Source organism: Passer domesticus, chromosome 14 (assembly GCF_036417665.1).
Source record: "Passer domesticus isolate bPasDom1 chromosome 14, bPasDom1.hap1, whole genome shotgun sequence".
NCBI classification, from domain to species: Eukaryota; Metazoa; Chordata; class Aves; order Passeriformes; family Passeridae; genus Passer; species Passer domesticus.
In genome coordinates, this window is record NC_087487.1 from 17,152,847 (window position 1) to 17,177,720 (window position 24,874).

The 24,874-nt window shown below is 42.5% G+C and overlaps 1 protein-coding gene across 4 annotated transcripts in view; it reads left to right on the forward strand.

Moving 5' to 3' along the window:
• The window catches only part of MEF2A (myocyte enhancer factor 2A), an 80,953-nt gene that overhangs the window by 52,103 nt on the left and 3,976 nt on the right, over nt 1-24,874 (forward strand). Inside the window, exons 4-10 of one of the 4 annotated variants that reach the window (XM_064388949.1) lie at nt 2,478-2,615; nt 5,478-5,697; nt 5,878-5,937; nt 15,523-15,713; nt 17,255-17,278; nt 20,798-20,927; nt 24,619-24,745. In XM_064388949.1, coding sequence (XP_064245019.1) covers nt 2,478-2,615; nt 5,478-5,697; nt 5,878-5,937; nt 15,523-15,713; nt 17,255-17,278; nt 20,798-20,927; nt 24,619-24,745 — 890 coding nt within the window. Of the gene's footprint in view, nt 1-2,280; nt 2,413-2,477; nt 2,616-5,477; nt 5,698-5,877; nt 5,938-15,522; nt 15,714-17,254; nt 17,279-20,797; nt 20,928-24,618; nt 24,746-24,874 lie in introns of all 4 variants that reach the window. The other 3 variants (XM_064388950.1, XM_064388951.1, XM_064388952.1) reach the window with 3 other exon arrangements.

Below are 24,874 nucleotides of genomic sequence, written 5' to 3' on the forward strand. Positions count from 1 at the left end.
AGCAGGAATGCTTTACTATTGTGTTACTGGGCGCTGATAAAAGTTCGCAGGCTTTTTATGGTCAGGTCCTCAAAGTGGCACTTGGTGTTTTGGTGATAAGGAGGCAGAGCTCTGGCTGTTGGACCCAGCCGTATTATCTGTGACAGGGGACTGTGGCTCAAATCCCTCCACAATGACAGGAACCCCATCTGGAGTGACGGTTTCCAGAGCCTGAAACGGGAGATACTGAGGCATTTTCCTTCCTCATGAGTCAAAGCAGAGTTAACCCCATTGTTAGCAGAAATGACACACGGTCGCTGAGAGGAAGGAGGCATTTTTACGTTTAAATCTCTTCCTTTTTGTTTAAATCGGAGGAGGATAATTTACCGTTGGGGGAGGTGAACTGGCAGCATTACGTTTAAAAGCTTTCACCGGATTGCTTTAGACTACTGAAAGGAGCTCTGCTGAAGCTCCCTTGCTGCAAGACTTGAGTTGCCTCGGTGTGTTTGTCGCAGGAGCTGCACTCTCTGTGCATGTCTTGCAGCCCTTTCTTTGCAGAGCCTCCGTGCAGCTCTGTCACCGCGCGCCCAACGCGCCTAAAGACCTTTGGGTTCTATTTCCAGAGCGCCGCGGGCCGCAGGGGTTAAGTGTAATCCAGATTACACAGCGTTAACATTTTCCCTGCTGATATCAAAGTGTAGCAGGCTGGCAGGCTGACTTGTTAGGAAGGGCTGTGAGAGGGATAACAGGCTCCGACCTTGAGAGGCCGAGCAGCCGGCCCTTGTATGGCCAAGTCCATTTACGTGTCCCACCATTGGTTGGAGGAGCGGCATCGGAGCTGTGACAGGTGCTGAGGAGCCTACACCTGTTTTCCCCATATGCTGATTTAGTGATTACATTTTTGTGGGAGTTCCAGATACTGTGTGGGATACATGGAGCAAGCCAGGAAACTTGAGAAGGAATTGCAGCTTATGGTGAACTGTGATATTAAAGAATTTCAGGCAGCGAATTGGATTTTCAATTCCTGCTTTCAAACTGCGGCAGAAATAAGCAGGATTTTGCATATATATGAATAGTGAGGAAGTTGTATGTATTTTTTATGGTACTAAAAATCGGTTGACAGTAAAAAAATGCTGGTGAATACTATGAGCTAAAATGTTTTGTAAATCAGAATTTCAGTGCGTAATGGAAATTGCTTCTATATGAAAACATGGGGTTTTTTATGGTGCTGGAAACAGCTTGCAGATTTCTGATTTTCAGGGGTTTTAATGTAAAATTAATGGAATATAGATAATTTCTGGCAGAAAGGAAGTATGCAACTCCCTCATGCCTGTATAGTCCTACTGCTGTTTTATGTACGAATAACATATATCAGTTTAAAATTTTTATCGCTTTCCTTTTAAAACTTTAAAAAAAATTAAAGACATTTTTCACAGGTAATGCTTTAAATATTGTTTTGTTATAAATTAGAGCTTGCAGAGAAGAATTTCTGGTTGTGTAATAGGATGAAAAAGAAAAACAATAAATACAAATATATCTTGTAATTTGGTCACGAGACCTGTAGTTTCACATCCTTTCTTTAATGGCTGGATTGTAGACAAGCTTGCTTTTTTTTTTTCCAGGGGATGTTGATGTGAGTTCTCCCTCTGAAAACAGGAAGTAGCTCCATAAAGTTAGTCTGAAGGACTCTGAAAAAGCTTATATTTAGCAGACGAAGTCATTTTAGAGAGGCATTATGTAATTTCTTTTTTGCAGTTTTTGTTATCGTGCAGGATGACAGGAAGATCCTGTCTTTGTCAACTTTGGAGATCGAATGTTACAGATATTAATGTCCTGCAGTTATTTAACTGGACCAGAATTTTAGCCACAGTGTTTGTCAGAATATAACTGTATGCTCTTTAAAATGCGAATAATAAAATTTGGATGCTAAAATCAATTCATTAAAGATCAAGTAAATTGGCTTTTAATTACCAGTGAATACGTGAACTCCTTTGCCACAAGCTAGAATGTTCCTTGTCAGGCAACTTCTCTCCATCAGCCAGTGTCTAAAAATGATTTTGCATGCAGTGCTGGGAGATGAAGTGGTTGTAGGGGGGAGTTACCTGTGAGATGGCACCTGGGTGAACCTTTTCTCTTTGTGTACTTTGCCACTATCTTGAAAGACTGATTCTGTCTGTTGCACAGTGACTTTTGTCTGTGAAAGTTTAATGTAGTTTCAGGGGCTCTGAATGATTCACTAGTGTACAAAACTTCTTGGCAAGTTAGTATGATTTGTATGTGAATTTTCCAATTGTATTTCAGACCTTAAGAAAGAAAGGCCTTAATGGTTGTGAGAGCCCTGATGCTGACGATTACTTTGAGCACAGTCCACTATCGGAGGACAGATTCAGCAAACTAAATGAAGATAGTGATTTTATTTTCAAGCGAGGCCCTGTAAGTACTTTTATTTTATCTCTACTTTTTATTTGTTGATCCTTTTTATTAACTTCATTATTTAGGCTCTGAACAAGAAGGAACACAGAGGGTGCGACAGCCCGGACCCTGACACTTCATATGTGCTCACGCCACATACAGAAGAAAAATATAAAAAAATTAATGAAGAGTTTGATAATATGATGCGGAATCATAAAATCGCAGTGAGTACTAAAGTATGGTTTGTGCTTCTCTTACATGCATGAGAATTTTCATGGAGTTTGCTTACCACTGAAAGCCACTTCAAAGACAAGAGGATGTAATGGCTTGGGAAGGGAAAAGGACTTCTGAGGAAAAATGAGGTTGTGATATCTGGTCTTGTCAAAATACATTTTATTGTAAAGAATAAGAAGAATCATCTCTAGCTTGGGTTTTGCACTCCCAGTTTTTCATACCTTTGGAACACAAGACAACATTTCAAAATTTCAGGAGCCTACTGCATTACCTAATCCTACCCAAAATATATTTACCAAGATAGGTTTTTGTTGTGGGATGTAGGATCATTTATTTGCATCTTGTAGGTCTTCATCTGTCTGGTGATTAAGATTTTACAGTATGTGACAAGCAGGCAAATAGAATTGGATTAATTTTGTCATCTAACCATTAGAATTTATTTTGGTCAAGTCTGGATGTAGAAAGTTATTTAGATATTTAAAATCAAGGCTGCTACAGAATGAGAGCCTCAAAAGATTGCTTCTCTGAAATTCCAACAGATACTTCCTTGAACACTGAAGGATATTTGAAAATTTTCTCCCAAGTGCCAACCCAGTGTGCAGCCATAAGTCACTTGGCTCCAGAACTTCAGTTTGGGGATAAAAGGAGTGGAAATGTTGCATGTTTTTTGTGGAGGTGTTCACGATGACATTTAATTTCCACCTACAAAAATCAGTTAGTGTTGAGTATTACTAAGTATTTTCTAAGAAAACGAATACAGGGTTCTGCCACAGCCTTTGAATATTTTAAGAATGCAAATCTTGCAGCAATTAAAGGAGATGAACTGGGTGGGTTAATCTGCACACACCCTGGGGCACTTGAGTAGTGTCTCCAAATGACTGCTGATATCGGAAATCATTTCATCGTTCAGAGCCTGAGAGATCTCTGGGGACTGAACAGCAAACTGACAGTCATGACACCCAGCATCACTTCTGTTATGCTTGAATAAAGCCAATATATTTTGGGTTTTCTCTGTTTTGGAGATTTTGATAATCTGACATTTCTGTGTTGAGACATCTTCAGGCCTCATCTCTCAGTATGTTACAGCTAAATGGGTTTTTGGTGAACACCCCAAATGTCTGTGTGGACCTGGGTGTAAACAAAAAGAGTAACATTATTTTTTAGCTCTACAGCTCCGTGTTTGTAACTCAAATTTGACCAATTATGTTTGTGTTTCCAGTACTTCTGGGGCTGTATAAGAACACAGTTTCTCTTGTTCTTGAGCACTCATTGCTGTCAAAGGATAGGAATGAGGCAAAGCGTGAAGAATTCGGTCCTAACCAAATGAGCACCATAGATGGGCAGACAGCCTTGATTGTAAGGTGTGGGGGGAGGCTGTCACTTATTGGTTCTGTATTGAGAAACCTACAGAAAAAACGTTCCAGCTGTTACCTCCTAGCAGTGTGTTCAGCATACTTCAGGTATTTCCAGTTTAGTTTGAGCTGCTTGACAGTGTGCTGTGTAAAAACACCCTGCTTTTGGTAGATACTGAGTAGTTTCCAGTAGTTTCCCCTGAAAACAAGCACCAGCAGGGCTTGTCATTGGTTGGATACTGTGAATGATTTGCTAGCTTTGTGTTGTTCTGCTTCATTAATTTTTCCTTCCATCTGTGCCAAAAATTGATGATTATTCTTAGAATACTTCAGTAGGGACATTGTTGTTGGCTCTCGCTAGTAAGAGATTTTGTTTCTTGTAGAGAATATATTCTGCTCTTTTAATTAGTATAGTTATTGTTTTATTTCTTGTATTATCTAACTTTTCATGCAGAAGTATCATTCTAAGTGATTTTTAAGCTACACATTATGAAATTGCATTTTTTAAAGTGTACTTGCTAGTTCATGTGTGTTGGTCATTTGCCTTTGACCCCTTAATCACAGCTATCATCTCTCTATTCTGTCAGTAACTACTGGGTTTTTGTCCTTAAATTGTACCTGTCATAGTTTTGTTTCCAGTAATTATGAGAGTTGTGAAAAAAAAAATAGTCCCTTTTGTTTCAGAAACTCATCACTGTCAAAGGATAGGAATGAGACAAAGGCCAAAGAAGTTAGTCATGACCAAATGAGTACCATAGATGGGCAGGCAGCTCAGCTTTTGATTCAATAGCTGTTGAATAACAAACATATATACTGCAGAAAAACAGTTGCCTTTTAAATAATGCTGTAAAAACTAGAATTTAAAACATTAAATTTGCGAAAAAGATGGAGTGGTTATTCAAGCAGGGATTTGGGGAGCCTGAAATGTTTAAATTCAAATTATTGAATTTTGTGATTTTCCAAAGATCTGTTTATTTTTTCAGTCTGTTGAAAAACAAAGTGTTAGAGATTAGTAGCAATATATTGGCAAAGTTATTACTAGGAAATGTTATTACTAACTTGTTCTTTTTTGTGTGATAACTGTTTGAAACGTGCATGTTCATGCTTATATTTTGAAGGTACAACAATTCATTGATTTGTAGACATGTTTAGCTTGTCATTGCTTTGTAATAATCCAAAATAACTGTTAAATTTGTTGTTTTTATAAACTTGTGAAATCATATGAATACTTTTAGTTTTCTCTGTTTGAACATTACATATTTGAGAAGTTTGAGTAATTCTTTGGAACTGTAACTATGTGATGTATAAGAATTTAACACCATACTTTACAACAAATGGATGTTTTAAAACTGTACGCTTAATAGAGTTTAAAAACTAACAGAATTAACTTTAATAAAAACCAACAAACTGCTGTGACAGAATGTTTCTAACGTGCTGTTTCTGCAAACACAGTGAATGCTAACAGCGTTGTCTTGTTGTTCCTCGTCTTCTCTCCCGCAGCCCGGCTTGCCTGCCCAGAACTTCTCCATGTCGGTGACGGTTCCGGTGTCCAATCCCAACACTTTAACCTACAGCAACCCCGGGAGCTCCCTGGTGTCCCCATCGCTGGCTGCCAGCTCCTCGCTCACGGACACCACCATGCTGTCCCCACCCCAGAGCACCCTGCACCGCAACGTGTCCCCCGGGGCGCCGCAGAGACCGCCCAGCGCCGGCAACGCAGGTGAGCTCTGCTCTGCTGCCTCCTGGCACAGCCAGGCCCCTCTGCAGGGCCCAGGAGCCCTCCGAGTGACAGCTTCTCACTGGTGTCAGTGCATGTGCACAGCTGAAGTGTTTGACGTACAGAATTCCACGATTCTGTAATGGGGCAAGTCAGTTTAATGCTGTGGCTTATTTTGATTAGGTGGAATGCTGGGGACAACTGATCTCTCAGTGCCAAATGGAGCTGGTACCAGTCCAGTGGGTAAGTGCAGTATCGTGTCTTTGTTAGAAAAAATAGTCTCGTGGTTTCAGTTTCTCAGTTATTCAAAAGCAATTTTTTATTTTGACTCTTTGGAAAAAGTGGCTGTGGGAGAACAAAGGTCGTAATTTTTCTAGCTGCACTGTTATTGTCAAGTTTTATAAATTATTATCAGGCATTTAACTTTTTACTGCTGTGCCCTTTCCACTTCAGTAATATTTGCCTTTTTTATTTTAGTGGTTTTCAGTAGTAGCGTGCTGCTGCTTTTGTGTTTCTATACAGGTGTAATTACAGCATTCTAAAAACATCTTATGTTTGCCAAATCTGAACTATTGCACTAAAGGCAGCTCAGCTCAGTTCTCAACTTCAGTATTTGCAGGACCAGGATGTTTGATGCTGGTTGTGGTGCCAATCAGAATGAAGCAAATACAGACTGTATTGTTTGTATTGCCATGTGTATCTTGCTAATCATTTTCTAGCAATTACATGAAGAAAGCAATAAATCTTGGAAACTGATAGCTAGGATCTGTCTTAGTTTTGGATGATGATCAGAATTTCTTTTGAAAACAAATTAGAGATCTCGCCAAAAATTGAATCCACAATATTTTTTGGCCTTCAGTAAAAATATATGATAGCACTTTTTCATTTCAATAATATTTTGTCTCCCTAAACAAAATTTAGCACTCTGATAGAGGGCACCCACTGAAATGTGTCATGCCACAGACAGACAAAATAAATGACAGCTCACCCACTTTGGTCACATTCCTCCTGTGCCTCTGGAAGCCGTGCTGGCTGAAGGTCAGTTTTGCAAACACACCCAACTCCCCTTGGGAAGTGTTCATAGCATGGAATTAGAGAAGCAACTGTTGACCTTTCAGTGTTTGCCCACTGGCTACTTAGTGTGGCAGCTGGGAAAAAGTTCTTTGAACATCAAGTCAGGCAATTGAATTGATGAATAAAAAATGCTGCAACTCTCCAAGGCTGAAAGCACAGGATTGACTTTCCACTCTTTTTCCACTCTTTGGCTATGTGCAGCAAAGATATGAAATATTAAAGAGTGGTTTCCATCAGGTAAGCAAGATTTTAAATGGAGGAAGCTTCCTCAGTTGAAAAAAGATGACTATTTTTAGAAACTGTAGAGGTCAGTTGTTGATTGCCATGGAATTTTTCAAGTCAGACTAAATAAGTTTATTATCAGGCTGTTTCAGGCCTCTTTTCCCAAATCAGGCTTTATTAAGAGCAGCTTCAGATTTATGACTCCTTCCTTCAATAAGCAAATAAAACAGTGGTTACAGGGCCTGCTATAGGGTATCAAACTCTGGAAATGCCCAGTTACAGCAGCTTGGGGGACATATTTAATGCAGTAAAATGTTTTCCTCCTTGCATTTATTAATAGTTTATGTAAAAAGTCAAAATGCATCACTTATCTCTTACTTTGCAGAACATCACACCCAAGATGTTATACATATACCCACTCACTTCTAGAAAGGTTTGTCATGCAAGTGAGAGTTGTGACTGTACAAGAACAGGGGAACATCTTTAAGTACCTCTAGTGAAACTCAAATACCTGGTTAACACCAGAATGCTAAATTAGAGGGGCACCCAAAGTTGTCAGAGCTCCACTTGCTGCAAGTTATGGCATAAAAACTTGGGAACTATTGACAGGTGCACAGGAACCTTCTCAGTTACAGCCACAATCAAGAAATCATACGTAACCAGATTGACTAAATCTGCTGTCAACTTGAGCTTGACAGCTGCTGTTGAAATGTATCTCATGTTAATTATGTCTGCAGACAATAATGGTTTTAGTTTCTTGCTGCATTTATTGTAGAATTCACTTAAAAAAAATTATTTTCTGCTTTTAGCTTCCAGGTTTGGTTTTTTTTTCTTAACTTCTCAGGAATGGAGAATTCTCCTGTGGATTTAGTGAAAGGGTCACGTGCCAAATTTGCAGCTCACAATTTATAGGAGTGCTGGCATATCCATATTCCCATATATTCTCTTATAAATAAATAAAGGAAAACTCCATCCTCTTCAATATGATGAAGTTCTTGGGAATCTGAGGTTTTGTTCTCATTTTCTTGAAAGACACTTACATGCCTTTATCTCTTAGTAACAAGCAAGTAAAGGTTATCTTGCTTATTTGGGACCCAGTTCAAACAAAGATGTTGCATAAAATGGCTCATATTGAGTTCACACAAGTCCTTTTCTCAAGTCCTGTGTAACTTGATTGGAATGGAAATGATTTGCTTTAGCAGTCAATCTGCCAACTTAACAGTTTTTCTGTGGAAAATAACTTTGAGTAAAAATATCTGCATGTTGTAGCAAAGATTGGTAGGTGGTTTTTTATATCCAGAGCAGAAAATTTTGTGATCACTTTATAATACTGAGAGCTTACTTCACATGCAGCTGTCATAACTCTGAAAAAGCATTTTCATTTTGTAATATTTTTAAAATTCTACCCACCACATAAAAAACATTTGCTGAAAATTTTTACTTGGCAAATATACCATTTTTGAGAGGAAAAAATGTCCAGCATTATAATGGAGTTTGCTCTAGAGCTAATTTATTTTTTCTGTTAATTAGATCAAATGGCTCCAGGAGTCTCACCTCACCAGGATGGGGAGAACACTGCAGGCAAAGTAGAGCCTCACGTGCCCAGATACAGGGGAGAGTTCCTTTGGCTTGGGGATGGATGATGGATGGATGGATGGATGGATGGATGGATGGATGGATGGATGGATGGATGGATGGATGGATGGATGGATGGATGGATGGATGGATGACATTCCTCTTTGCCATGAGTTCTGCTTTGCTGTGTTCCAGTAGATTGGCACCATCCCATCCTGGTGAAATGCACTTGCAGTGACCTTGTGCCATCCTTGAGGACTCTGAGAATGAGAAAAGCTCAGAAATACCACCACAGTTACTCACTGTCTACTTTTTCTTCCACACCTTTCATGGGTGGTGTTGAGCCAGAAGCATGCCAAGGACCTGAGCTGGTTTTCATTGCCAAGGCTGCATGAAATCCATAAACCTTGAGACTAAAGTTCTTCCCAGTACCAGGGGATTCTAAAGGAATTTTTGAAAGTAGAAGCTTCCAAAAATGAAGCTTATGATTTCACAAAGACACAGTATTTTCTGTCTGTACATTTCTGTGTCAGTGAAATAGCCTTTCTGATCAATAATGCAGATTATGGACACAGTTAATCTTTTGGAAAAGAAGAAAAAAAGAAAAAGAAATTTTCTTTCCTCTTGCATATTTACCATCAGGAGAACGGATAAAAAAATCTGGTCTGCTTGAGTACTGAATTTCTCCTCTTTGTTCCAGACCTGTATCTTTTCTAATGTCCTCACTAATCTTCAGGTTCTGAGAATGTGAAGTGACCTCAGGAATACTGATTTTCTTTGGAGCAGAACTGAAGGGTATATCTGCTGGAAAAACTGTGTCTTGTGAACTGTTGGATCTCTAAGAGTCAGTGTAGATCATGTGTGGTCTCTTATCCTGGCCCGAGGAAGGGTTTTGCAGAGGTGCCACTGACAGCTTGCACACCCCTGTGAACTGCTGGGATTGCCAGAAAGGGATCAAGGCAGAACTGGGAATAGCCACACCTGTAAATGGTTCCCTTTGTCTTGAGGGCTTGGCTGGTGGGGGAAGCTTTTTGTGTGTGAGGATAAAAGAATCTCTGGGCTTGGTTTTGCACAAGTCTGAATCTGCAGAGATCTGGAGTGCACCAGAGGCTTCAATAACAGGAGGGCTCTCTGTGCACACCTTTCCAGTGGAGTTTGGTGTGTGAAATGAGAGACACCCCAGCAGGGTGTCCAACTGACTCCTGAAAAACACCTCTTGCAGTTTCAGGCAAATGTTCTGCATTGATGCTATCAGCATCTTCCTTAGGAAAGCAGCTTTCCTCTGCCTCTACCCCACTCTGACATTTCCACAGTGTCCCCTTGCCCATTGACCTGCATCAGCTGCAGGCCTTGGCCCTGTGGGGGAGAACCACCTTGGGAAAGCAGCTGGAATAAACCCTGAGAGCACGTTCCTACGTCAGGCTGTGCACTCCTGGGGTATTTCAGGGCTGTGCTTCCTCTTCAGTGTGACAGGCAGGAGCAGTCCCAGCAGTCTTTCCTAGTCAGAGCTCCTCACTTCCCAGCCGTAAGGAAAGGGATCTGACCTGGGAATGTTTGTTCACCTGCTGCTGAGTGCAGCACAGAGGTTCCTGCCCTGCTGTCAGCAGTGTCAGGGCATGGTGGCTTGCCTGGCTCTGATCTCTGGCAGGACACAGGTCTGTCCAGCAGTCAGGGTTCCCCTCCTCCAGGGAGGGACTCAGGCATCCCTGAGGAACCCGAGTCCAGCCTATTCACTGCTGCAGCTTCCAGGCTGTCCTGAAGGACAGGGAGTTCCACAGGGTGTGAGCTGGACCTTTTCCTTTGCTGGACATTGTCAGCACATAACAAAGGCTGATCCATCCATCTCTGATTAAATCAGCTCACAAGAAGTGAGTGGCTGAAATCGGCATAAAAAATGTGCTGGCAAGAAGAAAAAGTATTTGAATTTTTTTTTTTTTACTGTAGCTCTTTCTTCTTGGAAACCACCCATCTGCATGGCATGGGGTCAGTTCAGCCCCTGAACTGCCCTTGGTTTCAGTTGAAATTCATGTCTTGCTGTATGTGTTTGCTATCTTACCAAAATTTCTGATTTGCTGAGAGGTACATGTCAGTTCTGGTTAGAATTTGCCATACAAAGAAATTCTTAATCTCCCAGCTGGGTTAAAGTAAGTCTCAACATTTATGTAATGTCCCCTTGCCCGGGATACACTGCCACATCCCAAGTTGTTGTAAACATGTCATTTCTCTCCTCCTTTCTTTGCCACTCTTTTCATTGGCTCTGTATAGACACACAGAAATCAGCAAGGTTACAAAGTAAACTGATGTCATTAACTGTAATCTGTCTAATTGACAGAAGACCTAAAGGACGTCCCGTTGCTGTTGGTGGTTTCACTCAGATACAAGAGCAATATGCCTTTGACTTGCTATTGCATTCTGAATAATAACCACCCCTTTAAATTCTAAATATCCTTGAAATTTCTTTCTCATTTTATGTAGCTTTAGGCAAAAGAAAATTTCCAACAACCTGGGAAATGAACTCTTTTTAAAGTTCTGTAACATGACTAAGCATTCCCTTGACATTTAGTCATGTGTATTTCTTTTTTTGCTGCCTTTTAATATCTAAAATACTGCCTTAGAAGCATAAATCTTATATGTTAGACATGTTTCAAGACCTTATAATACTATCAAAGGTATATTTTAGTTCTCATTGTAGTTTTATCTGAGGTATTGATTTGTAAAGATCAGTAGAAATACATTTATTTCAGATTCCTGGAGATATTACAGTAAATTATTTCCAAAGCTAATATAGAACTGGAGCTTTTTGAAACAATGGTAGAATCAGCAGTGAGTGCTGTACAGAGCTGAAAATGGCAGGAATGGCATATGCTGTTTTTAATTTGCACTTGAATCTGTCATACTAACCCCAAAGTAAACAGATTGAGCAACTAATGCACACAGAAATGCTATTGTTGGTTTTACTTGCAATATGTCCCCCTGCCCAAGGTTCTTCATGTAAATGTTTTGCTCCAGTAGATCTTATCTGGCCTCCTGATGCCTCGTGAATCAATGGCTTGTTGCAAACACAATTTTCAGTTTGCTTCTAATTGTGTGACGTCTGTTGGCTTTTATGATGTCACTGGAGGCATAAATATTTATTTACTACAATCCTTACTTTTGCTCAATCTTACATGGCTTACCTGCTTGCCCACTGTTATTCCAAAACTGTGTATAATTGTGTTCAGTCTTTCTCCAAAATGAACAAAAAAAACCAAAAAACAAAAAACCCCAAAACAAAATAACCCACCAAATAAAAAAAATCTGCCAAAAAAGAAAGATTAATGGCATCAATGCCTGTAATTTATTCCTTGAGTAGTAATAAGTACATGGAGTACTTTCCAGCCACGTGTGTTCATTGTTTCAGCTGATGTGATTTATATAGTGAAATATGAGTCTGGCTCATGTAATTGAATGCTGTGTCTTGGGCTGCAGGACAGTAAATGAGATTAAGCTGTATTATGTCTCTGAAGGCAGAATATCCAGTTGGTATCATGGGTGGGTTGTAACATTTCACTTCAGAAAAGAAGTTGCTTCAAAAGTAAACACTTTCTGACTAAACAAGAAGTAAGCTAATGTACGTTGGCAGGTTTTGTTATCATCAAATCTAATTAAATTATGATTCATATAATTGAGAGCTTATATTTGCATTGGTGTCTGTTTTCCAAAGGACTGTTTTGAACATGCTTTCACATCTGTTTTAAGGAATTAGAGTTAAATAAAACTCTTCCTTCAGAAGTAAAAACGGTTGTATTTTTACACATATGTAGGATTTTATATTCTGTTTCGATTTCCAGTTGGAAAACATTTTTAAACATAAAATATTGTCTTTGGGGAAGATCTATAGCGGGTAGGGTAGGAACAATTTCTGTATTGTATGAAATAGTGAGTAGAATTTATGGGGTTATTAAGGCCTCGGTTTGGCAAAGGGCTGTGTAGTTGCATCATCCTGTACTCATTATCTTTTTCTGGCTCCTGACCTTGCTCTAAGAAATACCACACATTTAGTTATCCTTTCACTCTTAACTGGTAATTTGATTTTCTTATTGGATTATTAAAGGGAAAAAGGCTTGAAGTTTCATACTAAAAATGAATATTCTGCACTCTTATTGCAGCCCCAGCATATGATCCTTCATCTGATCGATACAGACTCTCCAGTGTTTGCTCAGTGTTCAGGGCCAGCTCTTTATCACAAAGGGCTGCTATTGGATTCATACCCATAGGATTGCACACTTGGATATTTTTTATTACTGTTTCTTCCATTTTTAATATATTCTAAACACTTCTTTTGAGAAGTGCTCAGCCTTTTGTCAGGAGAAATGCTTTGACTCTGCCTGCTGCCGCCTGATACTGCGCAGAGCAGGCAGTGGCAGAGAGTTTGTTGTTTTTGACAGCACCACTAAAAGCATGAAATGTTTCTGAAGGATTGGCAGAGCCTTGGAATAAGGGCTCAGGAAATGACTGGGTTGGGTGTGGAAGACAGACACTGTCCAGATTTAACACACGGGCTACCGAAATACTTGAAGCAGAGGACAGGAAATGGTATCACAGGATGGCCCAAAGTGCACAGAACCCCAGTGTTTGTGCAGAGTGGCATTGCTGTGCAGCTTAAACTGCTCAGAACTCACAGCCCTGCCACGGAAAGGTGACACTGCCAGCCCCAGTGAGTAATGAAATGCTGTCTATTGTTGCATTAAAGCCCAGACTTCACTTCTGTTGTAACAGTAAGTTCTTTAAATGCTCTGGCATTTTTGCTGAAAATGGGAGGTGCCACAACAAAGTTTCAGATATAATTTGGTGAAAATTGTGCCATTTTCTGGTATTTTTCCTCCCTAGAGTGTTTGCAAATCCATTTAATTTTTACCCTGTCCATTGTGTAGGATGTCTCTCAGTCTCTGCAGGCTGGCTGTAGCTCATGCTGCTCTCATTTATAATGGATAGGAATTGATGCATAACTGTGTTAACAAAATCAAGATTCTACGAAAACCGTCTGCTTCAAGAACCTTAAGGGTAGCACAGAACTAAATTTCTCCTTTTGGCTTGTTGGTTTTTCCATGTGACCCAGCTGTGGAGAGTTTTCTCCTACCAGTCAAGAGTATATTTAGCTCTAGTGTGGATTCTCAGCTCCAGCCCAACTTTTCAACCACCTAAATTTTATCTCTAACCTAGAAGCATCTGAATAAATTCTGCTGTTTTCTGCTGAGGAATGTAGATCCTTTAATCACAAAATCAGTTTTTGCTATGGTTTTTAATACAGAAGGAAGAATGCTGACAGTAAAACTTTACTTTCTGCTGTGTTCCTTCTTTCCCCCATAAGTTCTGAGTTAAAAGTCATATTCCCATACCTCCTATGCAAATGCTTCAGGAAAGTACTAAATTAGAATGACTCCTCCTTGCTCTGTTAACCTTGGAAAACTCAAGGGACGTATCAGATCATCCATGTATGGTCAGGCTTTTGGCACAGTGGGAAGTCCACATAGTGAGTAAATCCAGAGGAGGCCTCCTCACAGCATCCTGGTGAATTCCCATCGAGGTTCTCAGTGTGCCCTGGCTGAGAATCTTGGTAGCACCAGGCACCTCCATGGAGATTTTTGCCCTTGCTGAGAGATGTTGCTGTTCTTCCTTCTTGCTGTGCTTTTAAAGGCATTAAGAGTGTTGCTAAAGAAGGTAGAATGTGACACTGACAACTTTCTTATTTTAATTGCTTTTAGATTAATATGTATTTAATGCAATAAATTGGATTGGGCATAGGGGCCTATTCAAATTAGAATAATAATGCAAAATTCATGCCAGCGTGGCGCTATGGGCGATTAAGAGAGAATTTCCCACACAGTGAACTTTGTCTCACAGACTTTTCCCTGATTGTGCCTATAAAAGCTGCTTTCAGACCTGCAGTGTTAGTGCAAACAGAATCTTACTATGAATTGTGTTTATTTATACACACACACACAGGTTCTGTAGGGTGAACTATAGGGTTCCCTGTTGCAAAATTCTCCTTAACAACTTTTTTTCTGTTTGCAGCTGAATAAGGTTTGTTTATTTTGGGAATTGTTGCTATAAATATGATTCTGTGATTGGAATGTGGCTTTAAATTTTTTTCTGAGAAGTATATTTTGGTTAATATGATTGGTGCTTCTGTCAGGATGGGAAAATAGAATACTGGGCACTGATTTTCTGCCTTGGTGCTGTTTTCTGGTCAGTTCTGAGTGTAAGCTGAGGCCTCTACCTTGAGTGTATTCAACTCTTGGACATTTCAGTGCTGAATCCTGGACCTGTAGGCTTTGGCTTGTCCAATTCCATTTAAAATGAGTACCAGGAGTAAGATAAAGACTTTGTTAAATAAACCTATGGGCAAAAATGATGTGGATATCTGGAATGAATTTGAAGGGAAAGGATTTGTTCCCCTCATTGTTGCTATATATAATAATCATACAGTAAATATTGATACTGAAATTAGTCCTACACATCTTGGAGGTATACGAAGAATAAATTTTAGAAACACAGACTTTAAGAGCTGATCTTTTGTTCTCGCAGACAGCAATTCAGTGTAGTCCATGCTCTCTCTGTGGGGGTGGGGACCAAGTGGGGTTGTGCAAAACCCTCACTTTTCTGCAGGCTCAGCCTGGAGGAGCTTCAAAGGGCAAACTCAACACAACGGATGTTATTAGAAATAGTTCTTTGGCAATTTGCTCTTCTCAGCGTTTAAGCTGCCACAGCGTGCCCTTGAAGTGATATTCCCTTTCCTTATTGATCCTCTGGCCAGAGTGGTTTGTGTTTGTTCAATTGTTCAATACTCAGCCCCTTGTGGGAAGTTTGTTATCGGAAGTTTTACGAAATAAATATTTCATAACTGGTACATGAGCATCAAAATTTTGTATTGTCCTTCTCCTGAGTCTTACGGTCCGTTCGTTTTTCCTCTTCCAGGAAATGGGTTTGTGAATTCCCGAGCTTCACCAAGTCTCCTTGGTACCAGTGGTGGTGGGAATGGCCTAGGCAAAGTCATGCCTACAAAGTCCCCACCTCCACCAGGAGGAGGAAACCTTGGCATGAACAACCGCAAACCCGACCTCCGTGTCGTCATCCCACCCTCCAGCAAGGGCATGATGCCACCACTGGTGAGTTAAAACATTTCAGCTTCTGGAAATGGGCTGTTCTGCCCACATGCACAGGGAGAAACTGTCTCACCTGCTTAGCATAGGGTACAGGAACAGAGGGGTGTTTGTATTCTGAAATGCCACTGATGAAAATCAGAAGTACAAATTGTGACATGGGGAGAAGTTGAGCTTGTAAGGAGTTTTTACAGCTGTAAAACAGCAGTCTGACCTGAATGTGGTAAGAGCACCATCATAGAGACAGGGCTGGGGTGTTTTGATCTCACATCCCTCTGACTTGGTACTGAGAACTCCGGTGGTTTGGAGGATGTGGGTTTTAAAAAGGGTTATCCATTATTCCGTGGAGGAATGGCTGATCTTATTGGTGATGTGAGCTCTATTAATGTGCCCTAAAGCACATTTTGTACCTGTTTTTCCTGGGTCCTAATGGCTGTGGGATGTGAAGTGCAGCTTCTGTGGTGAGGGAGGGCTGAGAGCAGCACTGCTGTGATGTGGCACCGTGGAACGTGACCTTGCCTGTCCTCGGGGCTCTCGTGTCTTCAGAGGACACCGAGGTGCTCTGCAGGGCTGCTCTGCTCTCTGGCATCTGGGCACCAGGGTTTGTCCAGCCAGCCTGCGAATAGCACACGGGTTTCGTGTCAGCCATGAGGCAACCACGGCCTCCAGCCCAGAACAGGTCTTGCAGGAAGTCTTGCTCTGTTTTTCCTTTAATTTACTTGGCCAGATCCTTTGGTCCTAGTTTTTTGCTGCCATGTAGAAATTTTCAGTGTCTCTGTGGATGTTTTCTGTATATGGAAGAATGGGCCATAACCAGGAGGAGCAGGATATAAACAACACAAGTACTCTCTGTATAATTCCTATTTGTCTTTAAGCTACAACAAGTGCTTACATTTGTTACTGGTACTCATGATGAATAATGCCAAATTACTCCAAGTAACAAAAGCTATAATTAGCCTCAGAGTAATGATTCTTGAAAAAAAAAAGGTTTTTCTAGGAATACTGAAGTGTAGGAGAGATAGGAAGTACACTGGCTGATCATTGCAGTGACAATTACACTTTTAATTAGTAATAGAAGCAATAATGCAGTTCTGATGTTAGTGGTGCCCAGCACCTGTTTAATGTTGTGTTGTGAAGAACAACATCCTATTCAGCTTTGGGTTTGTCTGTGTTTTTGGGGGGGATTAGGAGATTTCACAGTAGATGCTGGCATGGAATGATGGTTGTATGGGCAGGTATTTTGTTGCTGAGCTGGTTTATTGGATCAGTGCTGCACATCCACGTGTGCAGCGTGTCCTTGGGGTCACCAAGCTCTTGCTGCACCAATTTCCCCAAAGCCATTGTTCTCTCAGTGCAGCAGGTTTTATGTGACACGAATTTCATGCAGTATTACATTTCTAGCAGTATTATCTACAGAATCAGGTGGCGAATCCACATTATTAATTAAAATGAATCAAAATCCTGAAGTACAAACGTGACTTTTTCTTTCATTTGAAAGCAATGCTATTTTTAGTAACTGTGTTATCCCTCTTGTTTGCCGAGTACAGTCGGAGGAGGATGAATTGGAGTTGGTGAGTTTGGGCTGCTGTTTGCTGAGAGACAGCAAGATGCTGGAAATGTCTTTCACTACAGCTTTTTAACTGTAGTTTCATTACATATTTTAAATAATTCCAGTGTTCCCTTGGTAGCAGACAAAAATACATTTGTTTTATCAAACTAAAAACCCGACCAATTCAAGTTGAAAACATGTTCAAAGTCAGTGCTTGCCATTTGTAAACTTCTAATTTTTTTTCCTGAAAATGTTTCTGTTTTTCTTGGAGGGAACATTGGAAAAGAGCCTTACAAAGTAACTGTCCATGTGTATAGGATGTGTACTGCCTTCTGTATGAAATACAAATAATCACTTCCTATCCCCTAAATTATTGGAATATTTTTAGGAAGTGGCTTCACTTGTGAAGTTGTTCAGATTGTAACACCAGCCCTGTGTTACTTCTCTTCCTTTCAAGGAGATGACATCATTGCTGGTGAGGTCACCTTTTTGGAGGTTAGAATTATTTCATCCTGCGTGAGATTATCAAACCACAGGGGTGTTCCCTGTTTACCAAAAGGAGCAGAGAATTGCAAATGAATAATTCTACCTTTTTTCCAGTGGAAAGACATTCTGCTTTTAAGAGGAAACTCTTGGGATTTGTGTGTTTTCTATTTTTTTTCCCCAAAGGTTTTAACATTTGGCATTCTGTCTGGAAAATGAACGTAAGGCTAAAATAATTCGTAACTTATTTTTAGAGCAAATTTCAAATTGTTTGGCTGCTGTGGCACAAACCAGGCAGAAGATGCTGTGTGAGAATCACAGAGAAATAAATTGACCTATTGCAGACCTTGACGTTGTTGAACATGGACCTGTTGCTAATATGAGGCTCTAATTGCATGAAAGCATGGAAAATTTAGTGATTTAGATAAATTTCTTGATGAATGCATGCTGGTTGATTTTTACCTTAAACATGAGAAATAGATTTAAAAAGTAAGGGAAAATGGTTTTTGAATTTCAAACTGAAGTTTTGAAGCATTACTGGGATGTCTTGCTAATCGAGCAGTGAAAGAGCTCTCCCACTTTCCTCCTGCCTTCAGAAAGGACTGTCTGGTTTTCAGTGCAGGAAGGAAGTCTCAGTGTAAAAACACTTGATCAGATATGACTGGAATTGGGATTGGAATTGGGGTTGGGATTGGGCTGGAAGCCTCGGCCTGGGGGGTCCCCGTGCCCGTGCAGAGCAGCGCGCGGATCCCGTGAGCGGCGTGGGCCATCTAGTGATGGAAGCGGGAGCAGCTCTGCCAGGAGCACAAAGGAGAGGTGCAGGCTCTGCCTGGAGCGTGGCAAAGCAGCACAGGCTGCACCTGCCGGGGTCTGTCTGGTGCTCGTGCCCCTGTTGGGAAGCAGCTCCAAATGCCAGCTGGGAACGCTCGCTCTGTGTGGCTGGAGCTGAGCGCTGAATGTGAACAGCAGCTACCAACCACAGCAGAGCATGGAATAAAGATACTGAATTCTTCCTGCTGCATTTGCACCAGTTAAAAAGATTTTTTAAAAATCCTGAAATTTGTCATGCAAGGACAACAAATATGGGGCTCATTTAAGTATTGCTTAGTGTCTTTGTGGGCTGAGTGTTCCAAGAATTATATTCAGAAAGAATTTACCTCAGAAAACCACCTTTATTAGCCACTCAAAAAAAAAATCCCATGAGGAAATCCTTTGGTCTGGATTGTTTCCCAGTATATTCCTCTTTACTTTTCCATTATGCAGTAATCCCAACTTTATAGGCAGCCATCCAAGAAAGCTTTGGAGAAAGGTCAATTCCTGACAGACACAAAAATCTGCTCTAATAACATGTCTTTATGCCAGATAAACTTGGTCTAGGGGAGATTTTCAGAAGTACGTAAGTGATTTAAAGGGATCAATTACAGAAAATCAGAGGGACTTTCTCTGGGAGCTTTGAAACCTGGGAGCTCTGAAGCAGAGTGGGAACATCAGCCAGTGTGTGTGTTTGGCAACAAATGCCAAAGAGCCCCCAAATCCTTGGAGGCTCAAAGGTGGGAATTCAAGAGCAGCCAGACACAAGAGAGATCAGAAGCTGGCAGCCAGTGACAGCTGTGGCTAATTTTAATGTGGGAGCTGTGATATATATTTCTTTCTTTAAATGGGAAAGATACAAGATTGATAACCCTCAATTAATCTTCATAAATTTAAGCTTAAAATTGAACACAGCCCCATTTCTGTACCTGCTCATTCTGATATTTTTAAGGGAATGATGCATTTTTAATGCTGCTCGTTCTCTCAAGATTAGAGTGGAGAAAAAATTTAAGTGCTGCAGATCCTGAAATACCTGTGTCTGAAATAAGGGAAAGGAGTAGTAACTTCAGTCTTGTAAAGTTATGAAATGGATCCCTACCAAAGAGATGAGAAACTGCTCCTTTTGTAGCAAATATTTTTTCAGAGATAGAGAAAAGTTTGCTTTAAGAAAACGTATTTCCAGCAGATTGAAACCCAGCTCCTTGTAGAAATACAGGGTGTAGAAACTGCTACTATTTCTGAGAATTCTGCAGATAAAAGTAAATATCTGTTCTTGAAAAATAAAACCCTAGCATTTTCTGATCTTGACAGTATTTGTCATGGCCAAATGGTGTTGAACTTATATTTTTTAGGAAGATTTGCAGTTACCACCATGGAGAGCAGAACATTCTGTGGCAGCAGCTTTGCTGTCTGGTGCTGTTCACCACAGTGTTTAATTAATTTTCTAACCAGCAAATTTGGTTAGAGCTTATTCTGAGTGATATGTTTGCTGCAGATTTCCATTCCGGTATATAGGAAAGAAAGACAGTTATTAAAAAGCCAAATTGTGCCCACAGTGGAATTATCTGAGACAATCTAGTTTAGCTGTTTTCCCTGCAGAAAAGCACCATTGCTCTTTGTGAACTCCAGTGTCATTTGCTTGGAAACATATCTGCATTATAACAAGTACTCTCTCAGTTTCTCAGGAACCATGGGAACAGCAAGATTATTTTATCACTGAAGTCTTATCAACACAAATTTAGAAGATCTCTGTGTTCCTTTCAGGACAGGTGTAGTCAGCACAGTGTCAAAACTGGCAGCTGAAATTTGGAAAATTGGATAAACAACTGTGAAGTGGGAGAATCTCTTCTGATGGAACTGCACCTCACCATCTGCACTAAAACCTCTTTAAGAATAAGACTCAAAACTCTTAAATCACTTAAGAACTTCTGAGAATTGTTGTGTGTATCCCTAAGAAATTGCATTAATTTTTGTGTGTCCTACAATGCTAACACTGTTGAAATCTGCATGCTTGGGAAGCGGCCCAGTGAGCCTTCAATTAATTTTTCATTTCAGTTTGCCAAGATCGTTTTGGTTGTCTTGAAATATTTTAGCTTTTTTTAGAAAACCAATCCTGACAAAAGGGATGTGTTCCTAACTCAGAGATCAGCAGAGCAGCACGCTGAGATGCCATGCTCTGTTGCACTGGCACTGCATTCCCTGTGGTTCTCCCTGGTCTCACGAGGTTTGTCGTTTCCATGCCTTGCAGAACACCCAGAGGATAAGCAGTTCTCAGTCCACGCAGCCCCTGGCCACCCCCGTGCTGTCGGTGACGACTCCGAGCCTGCCCCCGCAGGGGCTGGTGTACACGGCCACCTGGGACAGCACCCCCAGCACGGGTAAGGACAGCCTGGGGGAAGGGACAGCCTGGGGGAAGGGACAGCCCTGGAGGGGAAGGGACAGCCCTGGGGGAAGGGACAGCCCTGGGGGTGAGGGACAGCCCTGGGGGGGAAGGGACAGCCCTGGGGGGGAAGGGACAGCCCTGGGGTGAGGGACAGCCTGGGGGGTGAGGGACAGCCCTGGGGTAAGGGACAGCCCTGGGGTGAGGGACAGCCCTGGGGGGTGAGGGACAGCCTGGGGGGTGAGGGACAGCCCTGGGGGGAAGGGACAGCCTGGGGGGTGAGGGACAGCCCTGGGGGGTGAGGGACAGCCTGGGGGGAAGGGACAGCCCTGGGGGGGAAGGGACAGCCCTGGGGGGAAGGGACAGCCTGGGGGGTGAGGGACAGCCCTGGGGGGAAGGGACAGCCTGGGGGGTGAGGGACAGCCCTGGGGGGTGAGGGACAGCCCTGGGGTGAGGGACAGCCCTGGGGGGTAAGGGACAGCCTGGGGGGTGAGGGACAGCCTGGGGGGAAGGGACAGCCCTGGGGGGAAGGGACAGCCTGGGGGGTGAGGGACAGCCCTGGAGGGGAAGGGACAGCCCTGGGGTGAGGGACAGCCCTGGGGTGAGGGACAGCCTGGGGGGTGAGGGACAGCCCTGGAGGGGAAGGGACAGCCCTGGGGTGAGGGACAGCCCTGGGGTGAGGGACAGCCCTGGGGGCACGGCGGGGCTCTGCTCACAGCTCTGCTCTCCCGGCTGCTTTCAGCTCTCTGGGACCCGGGCAGTGCACGAGGACAGACGGCGTCTGCCCGTGGGGCTCCAAGAGAGCTTCATTGGGCAGCTTCCTCACATGGGCCCAGGGATGAAGGGCCCTGGGGCAGGCAAAGCAGGGGCTTGTAGAGGGATCCTGAGGGGTGGGACAGAACAGCAGAGCGAATGGGATGAGGGCACAGGGGCGCAGCAGAGGGGAAGGACCAGTAGCATCCGTGACAGCTCCATGCAGCAGCAGGCCTTGCTGGGAGAAGCTTTCTTCTCACCCTAACAAGGAGCCTGAGGGGTTCTCCCTGAATTCCCTTCCCTCCTGGCCCACTGGCCTCCACAGCTGGGGTCAGCGCTGGGACTGCACCCACAGGATTCAGAAGCCCAGGAAATTCACATTTCTGTTACACCTGACTCTGTTTTCCTCTTCAGTTCAAATGAAAGCTCTTACTCATCACAACTGAGCCTGTAGCAGTCCCACCAGGAACTGTGTGCCTCACCTTTAGGCAATAGCTGATCCTTCAGTACTTCTGTTCTTCAGATACTTTTGTCTGCAGGACCTTAAAACTACTTTCTGTCCAAGCTGGGTGTGATGTAAGGCATTTGGTAATGTAAAAGTGATGAGTGGTTTGGTAGTTGGGAAAGTAGTTCATGGAAGTCAAGTAATAAGTGATGGAACATGAGGCAAGTGCAGCCTCAAGTTGCACAAGAGGAGGTTTAGGTTGGATATTGGGGAAAATTTCTTCACCAAAAGGGTTGTCCAGCATCCACCAGGGCTTTGGTGGAATTCCACATCTCTAAAGATCAGATTTTTCTCCTTTTCTCCACTCTTAGCTTTGAAAGTCTTCACTGCAGTTTTAGTTTAGCCAGCCAAGCACCTCACATCCTCTTGTATCTTTTTGTGGTAATGAGCTCATTAGCTGGCAGTGCCCGAGCCCCTCTCTGTGCCCTGGGCAGTGCAGCAGCCAGGAATGTGCACAGAGAGGGATTGTCACCCATGTCACCCCCCAGCCAGGGGCTGTGTTTGCCCTGCAGCAGCTCCAGTGCAGTTGTTGGAGTCGATGCAAGCACAGCTGCCTGAGAGGGTGAAGTGTGAGGCAGGGAGTGCAGAAGTTGGGGCAGAGCAGGGGCTTGCTTTGGATGATCAGTTGGAGTGGGAGTAGCTGCACATGCAGGCCTTGGTTTGGCTCTTGCCCCAGAGGTGCCTCAGCTCCTGTGTTCAGTGGCTGTTCAAAGCAAACCCTTCTGGTCCCTGCTCAGAGGAGCCTCACTGAGTTTCACTGACAAACCCTTCAGTTTCAGGAGCAGCTGGGTGCATCCCTCACTCAGAATAACCTGTGAGCTGCTGGCTGAAACACCAAAAGCTGAGAGGGGCTGGAATCTCAGGAAGCAGCAAAGGCAGTGGGAACTCATGTCCTATGTAATGCACAAGTGCTGGGGTGTGATTTTAAACTCCAGCCCATTTCCTTTGAGAATGCAAATAATTTGTGCAAAGCTTTTATCCTTTAGTGGTTTTCACACACTTTAGAATAATTTATATTAGATTGAACCTTTCATGGGATTTGCAGGAAGAAATTTGATGTTGAAACGAAATTGTTGCCTGGGGATTCTCAGGGTAGTCACCACTTACAGCACAATTTCAGTTTTGCAATTCAAGGACTAAGATAAAATTTAAATACCTTAATTATTTTTCTGGATTGATAAGGTTGTTTTTTTCAGGACTGGAAGGGATAGCTTCAGCTCTTGGACCCTTAATTAAAATGTTGGATATCAGTTTTCCACAAATATCCTATTTTATATAATCTTGGTATTCTGTAGATTGTTGGAGGAAGGGCCAGAACTAACTGAATTACTATTCTAAAACAGTCCAGGCATTAAAAAAAATATTAAAACCCCCCACAATCAGTTAATTAGTAATTGACACTTGAGCAGAGCACACCAAGCCATAAATTCCTGGCTTCAGGTCAGTTGTTTTGCAGAGGTACAAACTTCCAGTGCTGCCTGTGGGGGTCCCAGCAGTGATGGTTTCTGTGGTGCAGAAGGAGCTCTTGTGTGTACATCTCACATCAGGTCACTCCTGCAGCAGGGCAGCACTGTCACTGCCAGCAGATACGTGATTATTTAGGGAATTAATAATGCAGCTAATTGTGTAGTGACATGTGTGCTCTTTGGAAAAATACCTCCTCAAAGCCCTGGCACCAGACACATTCTGTCTGAAGTGTCAGAAGTTAATTGTCCATGGTCATAAAAGCTGTAATTGCAGTGGAAAAAGATTACATGGGAACTGGATTCCTTTCAGTGCTTCCTTCAGGCCTGCTCTGACAAACCCCATCAGCCCAGCACATCCAGCCCAGGGTGTGCCTGGGCAGCTCTTGGAGGCCTGGCTGCTTTGCAGGCTCAGTGCATGTCTGGGTCACTGCAGGGGCTGCACAGTTGTTATTTTTTCTTTATTTTAAAAATTAATTAAAGGGGCTTTTTGGGTCAATCTTCTTGGGATGAAACCTTTCTGAAGCTGTGCAGAAATACATGTGAGGGTTTCAGAGTTTCAGTAGTGAGAAGAAATGAAACAAAAAGAAAAAGGCAGCCCAAGAAGCTTCACCTGCTGGGAGCAGCTGGGACTCCTGAGGGCCTGTAAGGTGCACACCTCTGTATGTACACTGCATTAATGTCCTGTACCTCTGGGTTTGGAACAAGCTCCCAGACAGCAACATGGAGGACCTGAAAGCAGAATGCAAAAATTTTTCATTTGGAGGCTTCTGTAATGTTAAGCTCCCTGTGAGCTTGGCAGGATTGCTCCCAGACTTCAAGAGTTTTCACGTTTGGATTCCTTTGGATCAGCTGCCTTTATTTATTTTGGACAGAAAGCCTTTGTATTTGTGTTTATGTATATATGTATGTTATATATATTAACCCCCTGTACATTATCTTGCTGTTTATTTGTTTTTCCCTCTTAGATTACTCCTTGACTAGCGCAGACCTGTCTGCCCTGCAGGGCTTTAACTCCCCAGGAATGCTGTCCCTGGGGCAGGTGTCTGCCTGGCAGCAGCACCACCTCCGGCCCGCGGCCCTCAGCTCTCTTGTGTAAGTACCAGGGCAGGGCAGCACTGGGGGCTGCAGCAGCTGCACCAAGGGAATGTTCAGCACATTTCCACCTCTTGTCTGTGCTGGAAAACATTCGTGTGTCGGGGTGTTTGTCCCTTCAGTCAGCTC